Source organism: Diabrotica undecimpunctata, chromosome 4 (genome assembly GCF_040954645.1).
Source record: "Diabrotica undecimpunctata isolate CICGRU chromosome 4, icDiaUnde3, whole genome shotgun sequence".
NCBI classification, from domain to species: domain Eukaryota; kingdom Metazoa; phylum Arthropoda; class Insecta; order Coleoptera; family Chrysomelidae; genus Diabrotica; species Diabrotica undecimpunctata.
Genome location: NC_092806.1, coordinates 124,137,272 through 124,158,212, shown reverse-complemented (window position 1 = coordinate 124,158,212; position 20,941 = coordinate 124,137,272). Strand labels below are relative to the sequence as shown.

General features: G+C 33.7%; 1 protein-coding gene across 1 annotated transcript in view; it reads right to left on the bottom strand.

Moving 5' to 3' along the window:
• The window catches only part of LOC140439958 (myrosinase 1-like), a 33,435-nt gene extending 18,386 nt beyond the window's left edge, over positions 1 to 15,049 (bottom strand). Inside the window, exons 1-2 of the mRNA XM_072530153.1 lie at positions 14,975 to 15,049; positions 9,649 to 9,722 (exon numbers count right to left, since the gene is read on the bottom strand). Coding sequence (XP_072386254.1) covers positions 9,649 to 9,722; positions 14,975 to 15,021 — 121 coding nt within the window. The 5' untranslated portion in view covers positions 15,022 to 15,049. The remainder of the gene's footprint in view (positions 1 to 9,648; positions 9,723 to 14,974) is intronic.
• Between the last annotated feature and the right edge of the window lie 5,892 nt (positions 15,050 to 20,941).

Genomic DNA, 20,941 nt, shown 5'->3' with positions numbered 1-20,941 from the left:
GCTTGTGGAAGCGTATCTTAAGAAAACCAGATATAAAATCTTTAAGACTCACTGTGAGAAGGTGAGGTTTATCATGTTTCTTATTTTTTTATTATTTTGATATTTTTCATATAGTAAATATATTATTTTAACCGATATATCGAATTTCGAATCGTTCGAAATAGAGCGAACTTATAACAACGATTAAGAAAAGAAAGACCTCGTACCTAGGTCACATAACGAGAAATGACAAATATAACCTGCTACAATTCCTAAATTAAACGGAAGATAGTGGGCCGAAGAGGAGTAGGTAGAAAAGTCATGTCACGGCTTCGCAATATCAGAACTTAAACGGACATGAACGTTCAACAATTACTAAGAGGGGCACAGAATAAAGAACATTTTGATATAGTGTAGTGATCGCAAACCTTCAGTAGTGGAGTGCACCAGTAGAAGAACAGTTATATGTATTGTATTAAACAGTTTATTTTTCTTGTAAAATCTATCTTAGTAGTAGACATTCTTTGTGTGTCTTTGAAATATGTAAATTGTTTAGAACAGACAACATCTAAAAATACCAAAGTATGTCAGAAGTCAGAAATGCCATTTTAACAGTAGAAGGGCGTATTTCCAATTTTGACCCATTTAAAAATTCATCTCTGTGCAGTAAATATTTGCTATGGCCTTACATTTTTGTGACATTTTGTAAATTATCCGATATATTAAGTAGATTGGCTTATTATTAAGTATGTATCATCTGATACATACTTAATATGTCTAATGTGATCACTAATTTGTTGTTTTTTTATAAAATTACCTTAAAGCGCGGATGGGTCACACTTGTACTAACCATCTATATTAGCCCTTAACTGGTCCGGTGCTGTAGCAGTAGCGTAACTGGTCCGGCGTAGTCTGCGAAACTACTGTTTTCAAGAAAGCAAAACATCACTCAAAAGTATTTTTTCAATAAGAAAAAAAAAAGAACATACCCTGATATATTTATATAAAAGTGAACGTATTAGATTTGGACATTATTTGGGTTAAGAAAAAAATATTAAAATAAAACTGACATCCATACAAATATTTGTGAAAAAGTACAGAATTTTTTAAAGTAGATAATAAAAATATAAAAAACGCTATGAAAAAAAAAAATATTCCTAGGATAAATGTTTAAATTGCACACTAAACAAAAAATTAGGTAAAATAAAAATCGATCAAAAATGTTTGTTTCCAGCATCAGTCAAACTTTACTAATTTTGTATGCAATTTTTACATAGTGGTTGTGTACATTCCAAATAAACAGGCTTTTTATAACGCAAGCACAGGTATTTTGTCATCCTGCAATTTCTACTAGGACACAAACTGCAAATCTTGCGTTTTTCTAAAATATGAACATCCGTCTGACTGTCCTCTTGTTCTTCTTGAACTCCAAGTATCAGGCTAATTGTAAAACGTAATTGACGTGGAATGTTCGTCATTGCCATTCGTCTTTTCATGTGATCTTGCACTAACTTCATAGCCAACTCCAAAGCAAAAACACTTTTTTCTTTTATTACTGGATTGTTTTTGTAACACTGATGTAGAATATATGAATTTGCTATAGAAATGTCCAATATGCGGAAAAAATTGTTAAGGACCATCTTCGGGTTCGACGGCTTGAGGTGCTTTTGGAGCATTTCTCATCTAGGGAATCTACATCTCCCTTATTCTCATTTTAATAAATAATTTCTGGTTTTTCAGTAGAGGGATCACTATAACTATGCATTGAAGATATAAGTACTGTAGCCTTTCCCACTTTTCCTACATGAGAAATTAAGGTACATTCTTCCCTAAATCCATAAATTGCTGACCCTTCAGGTCTGTTTCTGTTGGGCAGAAAAGATGGAGGTATTTCAGCGTTATTTTTTTTTCAGTGTGCCCACATAAGTCAAGTTTTTAGTTCGTAAAATATCCACTAATTGAATAGAAGAGTACCAATTATCAGCTGTAATATTTCGGTTGCTACCAACACAGCTTGTGTAGGCTTTAGGAATTTTTTGTACTCGTCACTGATACCAAATCCATCTGAGTCTTTTCCGCTAAAGATATAAGCATTATACAAATAACCATTGCGTGCATCCGTAAGACACTGTATTTTTAGTCCGTATTTAGCTGGTTTGTTAGGCATGTACATTTTAAACTGGCATTTATCTCGAAAACTTACAAGCATTTCATCAATTGTGACAGATTAACCAAGTCCGTATACACTTTGACAATTTTCTATGAAAGTATTGAATATAAATGAAATAGCTGCAGTTGGATTATCTTTTTTGCGTTCCTCCCTGTCTTCAGGATTGTCGAATTGGATAGCAAGTAAAAGAACAGCAAATCTTTTTTTGCTCATGACCGCTTTGAAAATTTCTCTTCCAGTTCCATCTGTTGCAAATAACCGGTCTATATTTTCGTGACTGGAGTTGAAAATGGCAGTGTAAACAAGGAGTCCCAAAAATACTCTTAACTCAGTAACATCCATGGATAGAATGGATAGAACGTCTCTAAGATGATGGATAAAACTAGCAGAATATTTCTCACGCATTTATCGTAATGTTGTGTTTGTATTATGCTCAATATGTTGTAGAATGTTATCACTAAACAACATATTCTAAACAGACAAGGGTATCGCAGCCTCGCCGAGCATTTTTGCCTTTGTTTTTAGAATTGGCACTGTTATGACAATATTGTGTTTACGTATTCTAGATGAGGAGATAACTTCTGACGTACACCACCTGTGTCGATTTTTACCATAAACATAGGTTTTGTCACTATCACTTACTGCTAATTCATCACAATCTGCAGGCTCGTCAGAATCAGAAAATTCCGAACGTGTATCGTGTTCAGATTCAATGTTATAGTCTTCCGAAATATCGTCTACATCACTGTCACTATTACATTCCTCATTGTACCACTTTAAACGAGTTGTCTCATAATCGTCATCGCCGAAACGCACTCGTTTTGATGGCCCGGCCATAATTTCTAAAAATGCACGACATACAAAAAAGTCACACCAACAGTCCGACGTCGTCTGAGGAACTACTCTCGACCTTATTGTTGCGATAGCTTTTTAGGAATTAAGAGAAACTTATCGCAAATACACTCACTTGTCAAGCTCCAATAGTTTAAGGATTAGATAGAAGGACTTGCCTGTGGGCGGTGCCAATTTCCAATAAAATATAATTAAAAATATGGAATCGTCTATCAGACGACGCCGGACCAGTTAAGGGTTAGTATAAATTAGTTATAATTGTTATTTACTAATTTATATTGGAGTTTAAGGTGTTACTACTTATTACTGATGTCGATAGAATGTCGTTATACATAATACCGTCTGAATGAAAGGGATACTATAGTTACGTTTGACAGATTGTCCTTGTGACAACAACCAGTCCAAGTTGATTTTACATTTGATGATGACACCGAACTGACAATGTCTCAGTCTATAAGTCACGTTGTTAAAAATATGTTCTATGTTCTTACCTAATAAGATGATGATACTATTTCGTAGTTTTATGTATTTTGTCAAAGTCGTTTGATTTGGAATGTCTCTTTCGTGAATACGGACAGCTTATACGCAGAAAGCCGAGAACGTGGTAAACAAAGCAGATGTAGAAGTAGTCATGACCGTAGCTGACCACCCATCAGAGAAGAATGACCTTTTTACGATGTATTTTTTAAATTCCTGGTGGCGCAGAAATTAGAGCTCCTGATGGTAGGAGCGACTCTTGTACCTTACCATGGTGTACCTTTCACCACAGTAAATATACAACTAGTGCCTCTAAGGACCGAGTAATCGTCGTACCAAGGTAGCCATGCTACGTTTGCACGTAGCGTTTTCGAATTTACATGGCCGTTCGCCGCCTTTGTTGAAAGTGCTGATAATTTTATTGTTTTATAAGCAAAAGTAAAGAGTTTTAAGTAGAGTTAAGTGTGAGTGGATTGTGCAAAACAGTATCAATATTAATCAGAAGCAAATTGAGAAGCTTGTCTCTTGGTAAGTGAAAAAAGCACAATATCTTTCTCATCTAGTGAAAGGTTTGGTGTGGGTAGCCATTTTTGTTTATTTTTGTAAACTCTTGGGTAGCCAGTTTTGAAGCCAAGCTGAATTTTGTACGTGGGACTGGCTCAATGTACAATTAGTTGCAGTTATTTTTTGGTTTTTTATAGATTGAACTTCATCATGCTACGAAGCAAAACAAGTATTAAAAGGGAACCAATAAATGCTGGTGCAATGCAAAATGCAATCGAAGCTATACTGAAGACCCTGACAAAAGAATAATGTTTCCAGACGATGAAAAAGTATTTAAAGTAAGCAGGTCTACAATAGCTAGGCACTTAAAGAAGTACAAGAAAAATGGAGCTGTTAAATTGGAATATTCTATAAACTATGCGATGAAACAAGTACTCAGCGTTACTAAAGATGAAAGCCTTGTTACGTATATCCAAAACGTCGCTAAAATGCAATACAATCTGACAAAAAAAATCGGTTGCCTGTAAAGTCGGTTTTACGGGCGAAGATTATACGTGACAACGTCTTTTTCTCGGTAGAATATTTATTGATATGAATATTATTAAATTGCACAATAGGAACAAGGAATTGAATGAAAATAAGAATTGCACAAATTTTAACTATAGAAATATATTTTGTTTACTAAAACATTGTACATGTAAACTTAAACTTAACTAAATTCTATTTGAGTGATTTTGTTGAGGATAGGATGATGATAGGAGAAATAGCATCGCACCAGCGGACCGATCATGTTTGAGTGGGAGAGAGACGCAAGGCATTCGCCGGTCCGGCGGGCGTCTCTCTCTCTTCGGTGACTCATCGTAACAGACGTGAGCGGGCGTTACACTTTTTCATGAATGACTCCGAGCCACAACCTAATTTAAGACGTTGTCACGTCAAAAAAAGAATCAGAATTTTGGCTTTCAATTTCGCAAATGCTAATCAAAAAATACTTAGAAACATCGCTTAAGGAAAAAATGGCTGAAGAAGAATAAATGTAAGAATTTTAAAGAGACATTCTGACAAGATTTCGCCGTAACTGTTTTTTTTTTCAAAACATAAGTGACGTTCCTAAACGTTTTGGACCAATTCCACCGAAGCGGATTTGAAACACTGACGAAACAGGAATTAGCACTGTCAATTTTTTCTTGAGTGCATTACAAGGATAGAATGGTTATTGGAGGACCTCTCGTATATATTAGCGCTGCATCTGTAACTGGATGGTCAACAGAGGAAACTTTTAAAATTTATTGATCACTTTCTGACCTATGCCAGATGCTCTAAGGAAAAAAGATGCTCACTTGTTCTTGACAATCATAAAACACGCCTTTCATTAGAAGCCTTAGACAAGGCCTCTGATGCAAGAGTATTGATGGTTACGTTTCCTCCCCACAGCAGCCATACGCTTCAGCCGCCGTACCTTTCAATCTATTCACCTCTTAAGACCTACTAAAATCAAAAGGTTGAAGCGTGGTTGATCAACAATACAGGAAAAACATTCGATATTTAAACAGTTGCTGAAGCTCTTGGAACAGTTTACCTTCGAGCATTTACGGTCAGCAATATTACTTGTGGATTTCGTAAATCTGGAATCTACCCTTTTAACGAAGGCGTGTTTTGATATGACAATTTCTTAGCGTTCTATGTTACAGATCGCTCTACAACCTCTCCCTTTCCATCTTTAGGAGACACCACATTAGAAGTAGGTCAAGTAAAACAGTTAATTCTAATGCTTCTCCTGCAGTGCGTTTAGGTAATACAAGCCAGCCATCTGTTACTATTGCAGGACCTTCAGGTGAAGAGCCTACTTACTACATGTCTTTTTGTTTTATTTGCGAGAACTTTAAGTTATACAAGTCATTCAGTTCCTGTTATTGCATCAGATGCATTATATAATACAACTTATTCTACTCAGGAAAGTAAAGAACCTGAATTTCTATCAACTCCCACAGAAAAAAATATGTTAAAATATTTATAACCCCGGAACAAGTTCAGCCTTACCCTAGGGCACAGGCAAGGAAAAGAAAAGCTGGTAAAAGAAAACTAGGTTAAATCGTGATAGATACAAATACTCCAGAGAAAAGTGCTATAAAAAAAGAAAAAGAAAAATCGCAAGCAAGAAAGAAGTGAAAGAATTAAGAGTGACAAATAGAGGAAAAGTAACAAAGTATTTAACAGGCACTCTCTTAAAATCATTAAGCCTATAGGTACAAAAGCCAAAGATTAAACAAAAGAAGGTACAACGGCAAGCAAAACAACAGAAAATTAACTCGTCTTCTGATATAAAAGACAATGAAGTATTATCAGTCTAGTGACAGTGAAAACAAAGAATACGATTATTGTAGTCACTCGAAGGTTTCTAATAACAGTGGGGGAAAATGGTGCAGGTGCGTCCCTTGTGACCAATGGACTCACTATTTATGTGCTGGAGTTGAAGAAAGTGCTTGGAAGACGTATGTCTGTGAAAAACGTAGGTTTGTCCCAAGGTACGTAAGCATCATAGCCCTTGGTTCATGGTACACATAATTTTTCAAGATTTATAAAAAACTTTATAACAAGATTTAAAAAGAATTTAATTTTTATAAAACCTTTCTCGATGTAGGAGGAGGTACTGTCTTTACCATGAATACTTAATAATGGCAACAATCAATAAACTAAGTGTTTAAAGGGATAAAACCCACAAAGTTATCCAAGGTTCAACGGTTTTCCCTTTACTTTGGAAGATCGAAGTATTGTGTAATGTATCTGCTGTTAGAAAATCACATCATAACGTGTTGCAGGATATTTCCGGGCCCACACCTTATGCCAAACGTCGTGTCGATGAAACGCTTAACAGTGGCAGTGACAGTTATTGACAATAACCTTTTACCAGAACTAAGGGACTATATCATGCAATAAGTACGTTGAGTTCACTCAAAGACTTAGTATCTAACAATAGAAGAGTTAAAATCATTTATAGCTGTAATATATGTCAGAGGAGCCATGGGTGCTAAAGGTAAGATTTGGATTCTCTCTGGTCCGAGAAGTGGGTCTTTTGTAAAAGCGGCACTGTCACTTAACAAATTGTAAAAAATAATGAAATATTTAAGACTCGATGTTAGGTCTACACGATCGCAGAGACTGAAGGACGACAAGCTTGCGTTAGTTTAGGAAATTTGGTACAATTTCATTGCAAATTCGCAAAGCAGCTACGTTCCAAGACCATATATATAACTGTCGATGAGCAACTGTTTCCATCCAAATATAGCTGTAGGTTTACTCAGTTCATTGTCTTAAGATCATCTCATTGTCTTTCAATGCATTTCCGTATTTAGGAGAAGACGAAACTAGACCAAATAATGAGCGCTTTGAAGATTATGTGGTAAAAACGTTAATGCAACCATATTTATAAAATGAATAAACATTACGTGTGACAATTACTTTACTATTACTGGCTGAATTTTTTACAGTGAATAAAACCAGCCTCCTTGGTACTATAAATTAAGCTCGACGTGATATCCCGGATTGTGTGAAGTACGAGAAAGAAAATTTATACAGTCCAACATTTCTAAAAACAGGTGATATCTCATTGACTATTTATCAGGCCAAAAGAAACAAAAATGTGGTCGTGCTTAGTACAACGCCCTCAGATATATAAATTGCACCCACTCGGAAAAAGGAATCTAAAACTTTTAGACCAAATACGGTTTTGATGTAGTGGATCAAATGGCACGCAAATATTCAGTAAAGGCATTGTCTAGGCGTTGGCCACTTTACACGTTTTAAAATTTACTGGACTTAGCTGTAATAAATGCTTGGATCTGATATCTTCTTCTTCTTAAAGTGCCTATCCGTTCCGGACGTTGGCGATCATCACGGCTATCTTCACTTTGCTTATTGCAGCGCGGAACAGTTCAGTGGTAGTCGTGTTATACCACTTTCGCAAATTTTGAAGCCCGGAAATGCGTCTTCTTCCCGGTCCTCTCTTACCATTTACTTTCCCTTGGAGAATCAGCTGGAGAAGGCCGTAACGTTCTTGATTTCTCATTACATGACCTAGATATTCCAACTTTTTAGTTTTGACGGTCATGAGAATTTCACATTCTTTCCCCATTCTACGCAGGACCTCCACATTAGTAACTCTGTCAACCCAGGATATACGTAAGATGCGCCTATAACACCACATTTCGAAAGCTTCGAGCCGATTCATAGATGCAACAGTCAGTGTCCATGCTTCCATTCCGTAGAGCAGAACTGTGAATATGTAGCAGTTCAATAGACGGCATTTTGTTTTTAATGATATGTCTCGACTGTTGAAAATAGTTCTCATTCTAACGAATGCTGCTTTTGCTTTTATTATTCGCTGTTTAATTTCTGTTGAGTGGTCCCATTGGCTATTTAAATTGGTGCCTAGATATGTATATTGCTCGACTCTTTCGATATTCTGTTGGTTGATTGTAAGTTGAGCGTTTAGTATTGGTTTTTTACTAATTGTCATAAATTTGGTTTTCTTTATGTTAAGAGCTAGTCCGTATCTGTTGCTGACTTCTGTTATGCGATTTGTTAATATCTGTAAGTCATTCAGATTATCGGCAAAAACTATAGTGTCATCTGCATATCTAATGTTATTCAACCATTCACCGTTTATTAGTATTCCTTTCGCACAACCGTCTAAAGCTTCCTTAAATACCCATTCAGAATAAATATTGAACAACAATGGAGACAAAATACAGCCCTGTCGTACTCCACGTTCTATTGCAATTTTATCAGTTAACTGGTCTTCTATTTTGATTTTGGCCGTTTGATTGTAGTAAATGTTTCTGATAATTCTAAGATCTTTGTTGTCAATTCCAATTTCTTGCATTAGAGTCATTTATTTGTCATGTTTTACTCTGTCAAATGCCTTCTGGTAATCTATAAAGCATACGTATATATCACAATTCACATCCCTGCATCTCTGAAATAGCACCTGTACAGCAAAAAGGGCCTCCCGTGTTCCCAGAGCATCACGAAATCCGAATTGTGTTCTTGTTACTTGTTCCTCACATTTTGTATATATTCTTTTGTGGATGACCTTTAGAAATGTTTTAAGTAAATGGCTCATAAGGCTTATAATTCTATAGTCTTCGCACTTTCTCGCATTGGGTTTTTTTGGAAGATTTATAAAAGTTGACACTAACCACTCCTGGGGAACCACGCCCGTATCATATATACTGTTAAATATATTTGTCAACCATCTGATATAAGTTATTAAATAGTTCGCAAATAAGTGGCAGAAATTATATTTTGAAGCTAGGAGAAGAACTCTAAGAAAAATATGCAGGGACTAGAGTTGTAGTAAATCGAACCCACATGAAATAAATGAAAAAAACGTTGTACTATCAAATTACAGTGCTCTGGAATCAAATAATTTGTGAAATGTACTGTAATTTTCTGTAAAAAATGAACTTCCTCGCAGTATTTCATATGATAATTATGCAGGTAAGGGCACTATCTAGTAATGTTTTATATTAGTATTTTACTTTGTTTATTTCCATCATTTATTTTAAAATAACTATATGATATTTTGTTGTGCTGTTATACAACTGACAGAAATGTCGATGCTTCTAAAGTTAAATGTTTTGGTTCTCAAGTAAATAATCTCATACCTTCTATTTGGTAGGCTGATGTTGCAGCTCCAAACGAAAATCCATCTGGAAATTTGGTGTTGTCATCCGCTATTCTAAAACAAAAATAGAGTTTAAACAATATTACTATTCCCTATACCTAAATTTTGTAATACCAGTCAAAAACCTTGAAAGATCAATACTTTAAAATAAAATATAAAAACTATTTAATTTATAATAATACAGTCAAGAAATTCGAACAAGATAAAATAAAAAAGTTAATTTATGGAAGATATAAGCAAACTTTAAAATTAAAAATATGTCTTTAACCACAATAAAATCTATACTCGCGTATTAACCCTCCGGCGGGCACGCTATCGGTCCTGTGTGCCGCCTTTTTTACTAATTTCAAGATTTCGTAAAGAATTATTAGTTACGTCCGCTTGTCCATCACGCTATTCTCTTTTTCTTCCTCTTTATAAGCAATTCTGCTTGTTCATTGGCGGATATATACCTCTATGGAAGGTTGACACTCCATCTTTTGCGCGGTCGTCCGACACATCTTCTGCCGATTGGTGACTTATCTCTTGCTATTTTGAAGACACGGGTCTCCTCCATTCTGCTTATGTGGTTATTCCATTCTTGTTTTCTATTTTGTGTCCATTCATTTGTATACTGTATGTTACATTTTCTTCTAATGTCTTCACTTCTCTTTCGATCTCTTAACGTATTTCCTGTAATTTTTCTCAGTACTCTCATCTCTGCAGTTTCCAGTAGCCTTTGCGTTGTTTCTGGGTCGGGTCTTGTTTCTGAGGCATATGTCATTATTGGTCTTTCAGTGGCTTTATAAATTCTTGACTTCATCTCAGTGTCAATGTGTCTGTTTCGCCATATGGTGTTATTAAGGCATCCTGTCAGTCTATTTGCTTTTTGTACTTGTTCTCTTACTTCTTTGCCCAAATCTCCATAGGTAGACTGTGTAATTCCCACGTATTTTATTTCCATTACTTGTTCAATACTGATGCCATCAATTTTTATTTTACATCTGGTTGGTACTTTGCTGACTACTATTATTTTATTTATCTGAGATGAGATTATCATATTAAATTCTTTTGCTCTTATGTTAAATCTGTAGACCAGTCTTTGCAGACTATCTTCGTCTTGGGCTATCAATATTGCGTCGTCTGCGTAACAGAGTATTTTGATTTCTTTGTTTTCCATTCTGTATCCTTTTCCTTTGTTAACGTTTTTGATAATATCATCCATGACCAAATTAAAGAGCATGGGGCTCAACGAACCCTCTTGTCTTATTCCGCTGCCTATTTCTATAGGTTCTGTAAGTTGTTAATCTATCCTGACTTCCATTTTGTTGTTTTGGTAGATGTTACTGATAGTTTTTGTAATATTTAGGGAAACTTCTCTATTATACAGAAGATGTATTACATCTTTGAATCTTACTCTGTGAAACGCTTTCTTTAGGTCAATTATACACAGAAATACTGATCTATTATACTCAGTAATTTAATTTATAACGAATATTGCATCTGTACACGATCTTCCACTACGAAAACCCTGTTGTTCATCTGCTAAACTTATCCTCTAATTTATTAGCGCTTGTAAAATTTTAGTTGTAAGTTTTAGCGTAGTATATTTAACAAGTTTATACCTCTGTAGTTTTCTGGCTGTTTTTTATCTCCTTTTTTGAATAGTAGAATTAGTTCGCTCGTTCTCCATTCTTCCGGTATTTTATTGTGTTTTATAATTTTATTAATTAATGTTGTTAATGGTTCTTTCATTGCTGCTCCATAATATTTCAGTTACTCGTTTAGTATCCCGTTCTTACCTGCAGCCTTTCTGTTCTTCAAGTTTTTGTGGTTTTCAAGTATTTTCCGAACTTTCTGTACATTTATATTAAGTTCTTCATTTGTGATAATTTCTGGCATTTCCGGTTCTAACGTCGTTTGTTCTTTCTCTGCATATAGCTTTTTTAGGTAGTTAATCCACGTATCCTTTTGTATGTGTTTTGGTTCTATGAGTTCCTTTACCTCCGTTCGTTGACCTCTTATGAAACGCCATATTTCCTTTTTGAGACCGTAAAAATCATGTTCCATTTCTTTCGAAAAGCGTTCCCAGTGATCATTTTTTATTTTTCTTACAAGTGCATGTGTAGTTTCTAATTGTCTTGTAATTATGTTATGTCTCTTGTGTTTAGGTTGACATGTATTTCAGGTAAGCTTTTTTCTTTTCTTTACATTTTTCCTTCACTTCCGTACAAAACCATGGAGTTCTTTGCGTTGAAAACGATTTATTTTTATTTATATTTTTTTCACCAAGAACTTCCTTGGCCGAAGCTAAATATTAGACTTAATTTTTGCCCAGCTTTCTTGGACTCCATCACTTTCTGTGATATATGTATTTATGATTTTTGCGGTTATTCTTTTTTGGAATAGGTATCTTGTGGTGTCATCCTGTAAGCTTTCGACTTTTATCTTTGTGGTGTATTCTGGTGTTTTTCATTCGGATTTTGCACAATACCAATTTATGATCGCTTCCTATTTCTGCTTATTCTCTTTGCTATTCGCAGCGGTGCCGCAGCGCGCCCCATGATGTAAATACATAAAATTAGTTTTTAAATTTATGTTTTTATTACTTTTTATTTAGCAAAAAATTTTTTTGTAGAAAAGATAAGGTCTTATAGATAAGAGCTAAGGGTTGTAGTAAAGTATTAATTAAAAGAAAAAATTCCAGGTATAAAATTTTTAAAAATATTTGAGTTACAAGAGTTGGCTAATAATTTGTCAGATATCGAGGATATAGTAGACTTTAGCGATTAAGAGAAAGGTGAGGTTAAAGAAATTATACAACAGCGAATAAGAACTATCCGCAGACGAAGAATTTTAAAATCCAGATTTTATGGAAATCCATGAGTTTGATTGATAATATTTTGTATGTACAAGACATAACACTAGGATGACTTCCTGCCAAAATTGTGTACTTACTCAAGTGAAGAAAAAGGAATATTTGGAAAAAATATTCTTTTTTTAAGAATACGATTTATAACTCTGTAAAATAATATTTAATTTTTTTACTTTTTAAAATAAATGAGTTGATTTAACTATCTTAAGTTCACGATTATTTAGAACTTTATATTAAGGATAAATAAGTATCGTTCACATCTAATCTATACGTCTGCGTGCGGCATAAAGTGCTGTCGCGCGCCAACTATTCTGATATCAAGATTACAACACAAAATTAATTTCTATCATTTAACAGAGAAAGCCGGTTTCAATACTATTTACAAAAGTTGTGTTAAGTATTTTGTGCAATGGAAGCATAAGTAAAAAAGGGGAAAGATAAAGAATGGTTTGATGCCGATTGCAATAAATGCCTTAACAAACGAAACGAGGCAAGACTAAACTATATGTACAAACCAAGTGACAAAAATAGAAATTAATATGAAGCAAAGAGAAGACACGCAAAAAAAGTGTGGAGGAAGAAAAGGGAGCGTATTTTATTTCCTGCTCCATTTATATGCAGCATATAATGCTGCATATAAATGGAACAGGGGATAAAAAACTCCAAGAGATTGAAGAACATTACATTATTCCAAATGTATAAAAGTTCTACAAGGAGGCGAAAAGAAGCAGTGATCAAGAGGCAAGAAAACATGATTACTACAAGAGTAAAGAAGGGCATCTTAGAGGAAATAAGTAAGGGAAACTAGATAGATGCCAAGCGCATTTCAGGGAACTGCTTGATTACGAACCGGATGGAAATGATAAGGAGCAAGTGGAAATGATAACAACACACTGGAACAACTGTTGGAAAAGAAAAAAGCAAAAAATAGAGATATACACTTGGCATTTGTGAACCTTGAGAAAGGCGTATGACTCTGTACCAAGGTCAGAACTATGGGAGGCAATGTACAAATTAGAAATACAGACGGAACTCATAGAAGCTACAAAAGCTCTGTATAAAGAAAATAAAGTGTCCATTAAAATGGGAACAAGAATCATAGGAGACTTCACCACAACAAAAGGGCTCCTGCAGGGTTGTTCGACATCTCCAACCCTATTCAAAATATACTTAGAGAAAGCCCTGACTACATGGAAAAGAAAATGCGAAGGCATGGGAGTACAGGTACGGAACGAATACCTATATACGTTAAGCTTTGCAGACGATCAAGTAGTGATTGCACAAGACCAAGACGACCTCAGCTACATGATGAAGAAACTACAAGAAGAATATACCAATGCTGGCCTAGATATTAACCTCGCGAAAACAAAGTACCTATCTACAAGTGAAGAAGACATAGAAGATCTACAGATTGATGACAACGTAACAATCAAAGGAAAGGATAAATTCAAATACCTGGGGTTGATAATCACGAAAAAGGCAACAACAGAGGAAGAAATTATACAAAGATTAGGACTCCACCGTGGAAGAAATAAGAGAAATCATACATAGCATGAAAAACAATAAAAGTGAAGGTAGAAATTGTATTTCTGCAAAACTAATTAAGCATAGGAGACTTATAACGCGAATATGTAGCTTGCTGATGAAAATCTGGGAATTAAATAAAATGCCGGAAGTATAGAGAGAGGCAATAGTATGTACCATTAATAAGATGCAGTGTGCGAAAACTACAGAGGTATCACTCTTCTGGATGTAACATATAAGGTGCTTGCAGAGTCATAAGACATAGACTGAAAAGCAACCTAAACGAGCAGGTTTGTATATGAGGGAGGATTCAAAATGGGCATATCTACCATAAATCAAATATTTGCGTTAAAATGATTTAGAGCAGTATTTACGAGCAACAGTTAAAGCTAAATCTCCTCTTTATATATTTTAAACAATCTTACGATTCTATGATGGGAAGGCGTCTGTAACATGTCCTAAGAGTACTTGGAATTGCAGGAAAGATAATCAGGCTAGTAAAAACGACCTTAATAAAAACTGTAAATAGAGTAGGAATAAAAGAAAGCCTAACTGAAAAATTTGAAGAAAAAGGGGACTGAAGCAGGATGATCCGCTATCCACAATACTATTCAGTTTCTTGCTGTAGACAATAATGAGAGAGAGTGGAATACGAAAAAAAGGTATAATTTAAGACAACACAAGTCAGGTCCTGACCCTTGCGGACGATGTAGTGTTAAGTAACAGAAGTTTTTAGCGAGTACACATAATTTCTACCCTTATTTAGATATAAATAATAACATTGATAATCCAAACCGTCTTAATAGAAGAGACGAGAGTGGTATAAGGCTGCATGAATAAAAAAAGGTTAAATTTAATAGAAAAACAACAATCAATATTTAAAAAAGTTTTGAAATATCAGATGTCATAAATATTTTAATATACTTACGCGTTACTTAGCAGAAAAGTAAACAGGACATAGATCAAGGGCATCATTTTGGAGCCTTTAAAATGGAATTTAAAATTCAAGACTTATATATAAAATTTCCAATCAGTTTATCTAATGATAATTATATAATTTGAGAGTTAAATGAGATTACAATACTATTTTTTAAAATGCTATTTTCAAAATGAGATCTTTAAAAAAATTGAAGTATTTTCATACTGATAAAAGTTATAAACACTCGTTTTATACTATTATGCTATTATTTAAAACAGAGAATATATGTTTTCTAGAATTTAAAAAGCTAGGTACAAATTTAAATTATAGGATATTAATCATATACTACTAGATGGAAATTTAAAGTTATCATTTAGACATAAATATAAGGGTTGTAGAAGTGAGAGTTATTCTATCGATTTTTGGACCTAGGCCTCTAGTTGCCCCCCTCTCAACGATATATATTTACGCTGATCGTATTATCGTATCATTATTACTTCTTCTTTACATTACATCATCTTTTCAGAGGTTAAAAATCATTATTATTATTATTATTATCCATATTACATAACAAATAAAGGCAGAGGAGCGGGCTCCTATTATGCACAAAAAGCAAAAAAAAAATAAAAAAAATATCCTGATAAAACTAATACCCATAAAGCTAAGTTAAGGTAAACAATTAAATATATCATACAAAAATTAAATTGTGAAACAATAAATAAAAAACAGGTGTGGCAGTCCAGTGGGACTGCCGGAAGAAGTTACACTTCTATACACGCATTTGCCGTTACAAATTTATTTGAAAGTCAATCTGCACAATCATTACATATATAATGCTATAGGTAAGACATAGCAGAAAGAGAAACAAAATTATTAACAACTTACTAACAGTTAATAAACAACATTTGACCTGTAATAGGAGTATAGTAAATGAAGGATTGAATCAATATTTTGATGAAAATGTATATTTTTATTTTCATATATGTATGAAAGGAGTTGAATGCAAAAATTTTTTTTCACATACTCTGCAGTAAAATTCATTGTTTATTTTGTTATTAATATAAAAATACAATACAATACACTGCAACATAATTTAATATAATAATACAATACAAATTAAAATGCAATATTCATAATTAATTAAAAATGACAATAATATACATAAAAAAGATACACTAGAATACAGTGCAACATAATTCAATATAATAATACAATACAAATTAAAATGCAATATTCATAAGTATTTAAAAATGACAATAGGTAATATACATAAAAAAATACACTAGAATACAGTGAAACATAATTCAATATAATACAATACAACTTAAAATGCAATATTCATAAGTATTTAAAAATGACAATAATATACATAAAAAAATACACTAGAATACAGTGCAACATAATTCAATATAATAATACAATACAAATTAAAATGCAATATTCATAAGTATTTAAAAATGACAATAATATACATAAAAAAAATACATTAGAATACAGTGCAACACAATTCAATATAATAATACAATACAAATTAAAATGCAATATTCATAAGTATTTAAAAATGACAATAATATACATAACTTTTCCACTTACGCATATGTTTAATTTACCATGTAATAATATTAACAAAAGAGTCCTCCCCGACTGGGAATCGAACCCCGGTCTCCCGCGTGACAGGCTGGGATACTGAATACTATAATACCGATGACATGACACAAACTTATTTTAAAATTGACAGTTCTGGGTCATACAGTGATTTATTGAGATTATTATTTTGAAATACAAAACACTAATATAATTATGAACATTTAATAAATAACACAAAACATATCACATAAATAATAATATTAATAAATATTTTATTATATATATATATATATATATATATATATAATATTATATGTATATATATATATATATATATATATATATATATATATATATATATATATATATATATATATATATATATACAACAGGAACATTTTTATATTCAAGAGAGGAAGAGAGAGAAAATATATCTTCCGTCTCTCTCTTACTCATTATCTTATATATGTAATGATTTCACAGATTCACTCCCATACAAATTTCCAACGTGGAGTGCGCGTATAGAAGTATAACTTCAATAAATAAATAATGCTCTCTTAAGTTTATTTTTAAAGATGTTAACACCAGTTTCCGATATGGTTTCTTAATCCAAATTGTTCCAGATATTAAAGATTCTATTTGGCAAGAAGTTCACCCTGGACCTTGCAGTAGTTTGTTCCCTCTTTAATTTTTTATCGATGGCCTCTTAATCTTTCTTCTTGATTCAAAGTGAATATGGTGTTAAGGTTGCCAAAATTATGTTTTAAAATACGGAAGGACATAATTAGGTCACCTCGAAGATGTCGCTTCTCGAATGTCGTAAGATGAGCCATGGATAGTCTATCTTCATAGTTAGGTCCTACACGGCCGTATGCCAGTCTTGTGGGTTTACGCTGAACATTTTCAGTGTAATAGAGGTTAGAGATATACGTGTAAAACATTTACGGATCAAAAACAGTTTCGAGTTTGAATGTTTACAGACCAACACTATGTTGCCAGATCAATTTATGTCACTGTTAATTATCACTCTGAGATCGTGGTGGGAGGTTACCGAGTTTAAGGGATGTCCATTAATAAAATACAGCAGTGGTGGGTTATTTTTACCGATATGACGTAAAACAACGAATTTTCAATTTTAAGCGGAAGTAACCATTCTGAGGACCATTTGAATATTGCGTCAAGATCTTGTTGAAGAACATGTTAGTTAATAGTTGGATTTACATATAATTTCGTGCCATCAGCGAAAATGGAAACTTTACTGGATACAATGAGCGGAAGATCACTAGTGTAGACAAAAAAGTAGCGATCCAAGTACTGATCTTTGTGGGACTCCACTCTTGACTGGCTCATCTAGTAAGTGGTCTTCCCCAACACGAACCCTAAAGTATCTGTCGGATAGAAAATCTTGAATCCAAATTTTTAACTTTTCGCGGATACCATAGTAATCCAATTTAGCTAATAATCGACGTTTTGGAACACGGTTGAAAGCTTTGGAGAAGTCTAAGTAGACTACATCGACAGGATTACAATTGTTTAAAGATAATGACTATCATTTACACAATGAAGTAAGTTTGTGATCGTTGAATGACCTTTGATAAAACCATGCTGTTGATAAAGGATGACATTTTCTTAAAGAAGAAACTCAGACATAGCTTCCGAAATAATCGATTCCATGATCTTGCCGACAATAGGAACCAGACTGATGTGAAGATAATTATTGCAATTAAGTTTATTTCCTTTCTTGAATATAGGAGTAACCGAAGCCAATTTCCAGAACGAGGGGAGAGAACTTTGATTAAAAGAAGCATTCATTATGAGAGATATAGGGATGACTACACATTCTGCAAATGGTTTGAGGTGAGTCCGTCTAATCCAGGTGATGAATTATTTCGTAGTTTCCTTAAATTATGTTTAATTAATTTCATCTGGTGTGAAAGATATATTGTCAAAAGTTTTAGACAAACGTAGGCACATTATTTGAGGAATGGTATCGTTAGGTTCATCTGTAAAAACCTGAGAAAAGAATAACGATAAACATTCCGAAGATTCGTTATTCGAAAAACATAAAGACCCGTCAGCATTTTAAAGTAATGGTATGGAGACTTTAGAAGATAAAGTTGTACGAATGTACCGATAAACTTTTTTACTATTACCACTTTCAATGATAGATTCTTAAAATTCTGTTCTTAACTTTAGCAAAGATTGTTTGACCCGATTAGAAAAATTACGGTGTTATGTAGAATTAGATGGGTATATTGGGTTAATCCAAGGTTTTAGTCGATTTCTGTATAGCTGCCGTTCGGTTGTATGATCAGAAATTGTTGTAATAGCAGTATAAAGAAAAGAGTCCCACATTGACGATGGATCAGAGTGATTAAGAAAAATAGATTGCCAGTTTAACTGGAATAAAACTAAATCTACATTAAAGAAATTAAATCGACGTTAAGTTGCTTGTCCGTACATCTTTTTGAAGGTCTCGCTACACAGATCTTCGTAAGAGTTTTTTCAGGTAAGACGTTGAAAAAGATCATAGACCTGATTTTAAGTATCGACTACATGTCAGAAGTGAATTTGTATGCGGGAATTTATCTGAGGTAGTGACTGTCTATGTCTGTTTTTAAGGTTGTGGGAGCGCGTTTTCTGGCGGAACATTTGTGTGAATATGCCGAGTATTCCGCGGCAGTTTAGACCGGATTATGCATTAGCCATTTATATTATATTTGTGATTTTGTCCGCAGTTTGAACATATAGTTGCTCTTTGTTGGTATTCTGTGATATGATGTCCGCTTTGGCAGCATTTAGAACAGTATCTTAAGCGCAGCGAAAATGACGTTATTCTTCAGAAATCTCACAAAGTATAATCTCCCTGTTCAGTTTAATACCATTCTTCAGTGCTTTAGAGAACTTTTGTTCTGAGCTAGTGAAGACTCGACCGAAGTGTGTAGGGATGATATTTAAGTGGCAATTATTCTGACGATTTTTGTGTTAGGCAAGTGGCCTTACGATAGACGGAATTTTTGGGAATGATTTTTGTTAACGCCTGTCATGACGAGATGGAGGTTTGATTTAATTTTTTTTGTTGTTTTAGAAGACTTATGTGGGATGTTTGTCAATGCCTTGTATAAAGTCTATTTCAGCTACTTTACCGCTTTTCTAATTTGTAATTGTCGATTCTAATTTATCCCGAAGGACTTCTGGTAAATCTTCTTGGTTACTGATTGCTGCTTTAAGTGTTTCAGGGGCTTTGTATAGTCCGCTCTAAAATTCAGTCACGAGTTGTATTATTTTATTTTTGTCTGTTATTCTGGCGTTTTTGTTTATTAGAGCAACGATTTGCTTCTTTCCACTGATTATTGCTTTTATTTTCTTGCTTTCTTGTAGATTTTTTTTTTGTTTCCGACTGCATTTTCTACCAGTCTTTATTGTATTTCCTTATGTCTTTCTTATTAATTTTCCTTATGGTCTTACAACGTTCTGTGTATTGTATCCTCTGTATGTTGCTGCTTACTTTCATTCCTCTTCTTGGTTGTAGCATTTTTTTGGATCTATTAGACAGCTTACTATGTTCATTTTGTTGTTGCGGGCCATCGATTTCTTTGTCTCTAATAAGAATGATTTCCATTAATTAAGAGCTGTTGATTTGGGCATGTAATCTTTCATCTATTGATCTTTGATAGTGATCTGAGTTTTCCCTTAGATTGTTAATAGTTATACCGGTTACTGTTGGTTTTGTGATTAATTGTATTCTTTCTAGTTTCAGATTTAGAACAATTTTGCTCTGATTAGTTTGTGGTCGCTGCCTATATAAAATGTATTTATTACGCTGACATCTTTTACTGTAGCAATCTTGTTGGTAAGAACAACGTCAATTTCATTCTTAGCGATTCCGTTTGGTGCCACTCAAATGGAACCACTAAAGTGGTTTTTTTTTCTCTTCGATTTTTTCCCAAAGAATGTATTTCAATAGGCATGTTTTGGTAGTGTGCAAACTAAACCAGTCATTCTCACCTTCCAATTTTTTACCTACTCAATACTTTCCCATGACTTGTTCCTTGACGTTTCTTTTCATCACTTTGGCAATTAAGTCACCAATTAAATACATGAAGTGACTTTTATTGTTATTTAATGCCACAGTTATGTTACTGTAGTTCCTCTATTTCTTCGTCAGTGTGAGTAATCGTAGCAGCGTATACTTGTCTTGTATAAGTTGTATATTGTATTTTTTTAACAGTTGTAAGGTTAAGTTAGCTGCTTTATCCGAGGTACTAGTTATTTCTACTACTCTTCGTTTCCATTTTTGTTTTATTAGGAATCCAATACCGCCTGTCCTGTTTGCTGATTTTCTCGCTAATCTAATTTTTTGTTTCCTGACGCTAATTATAATGGCTC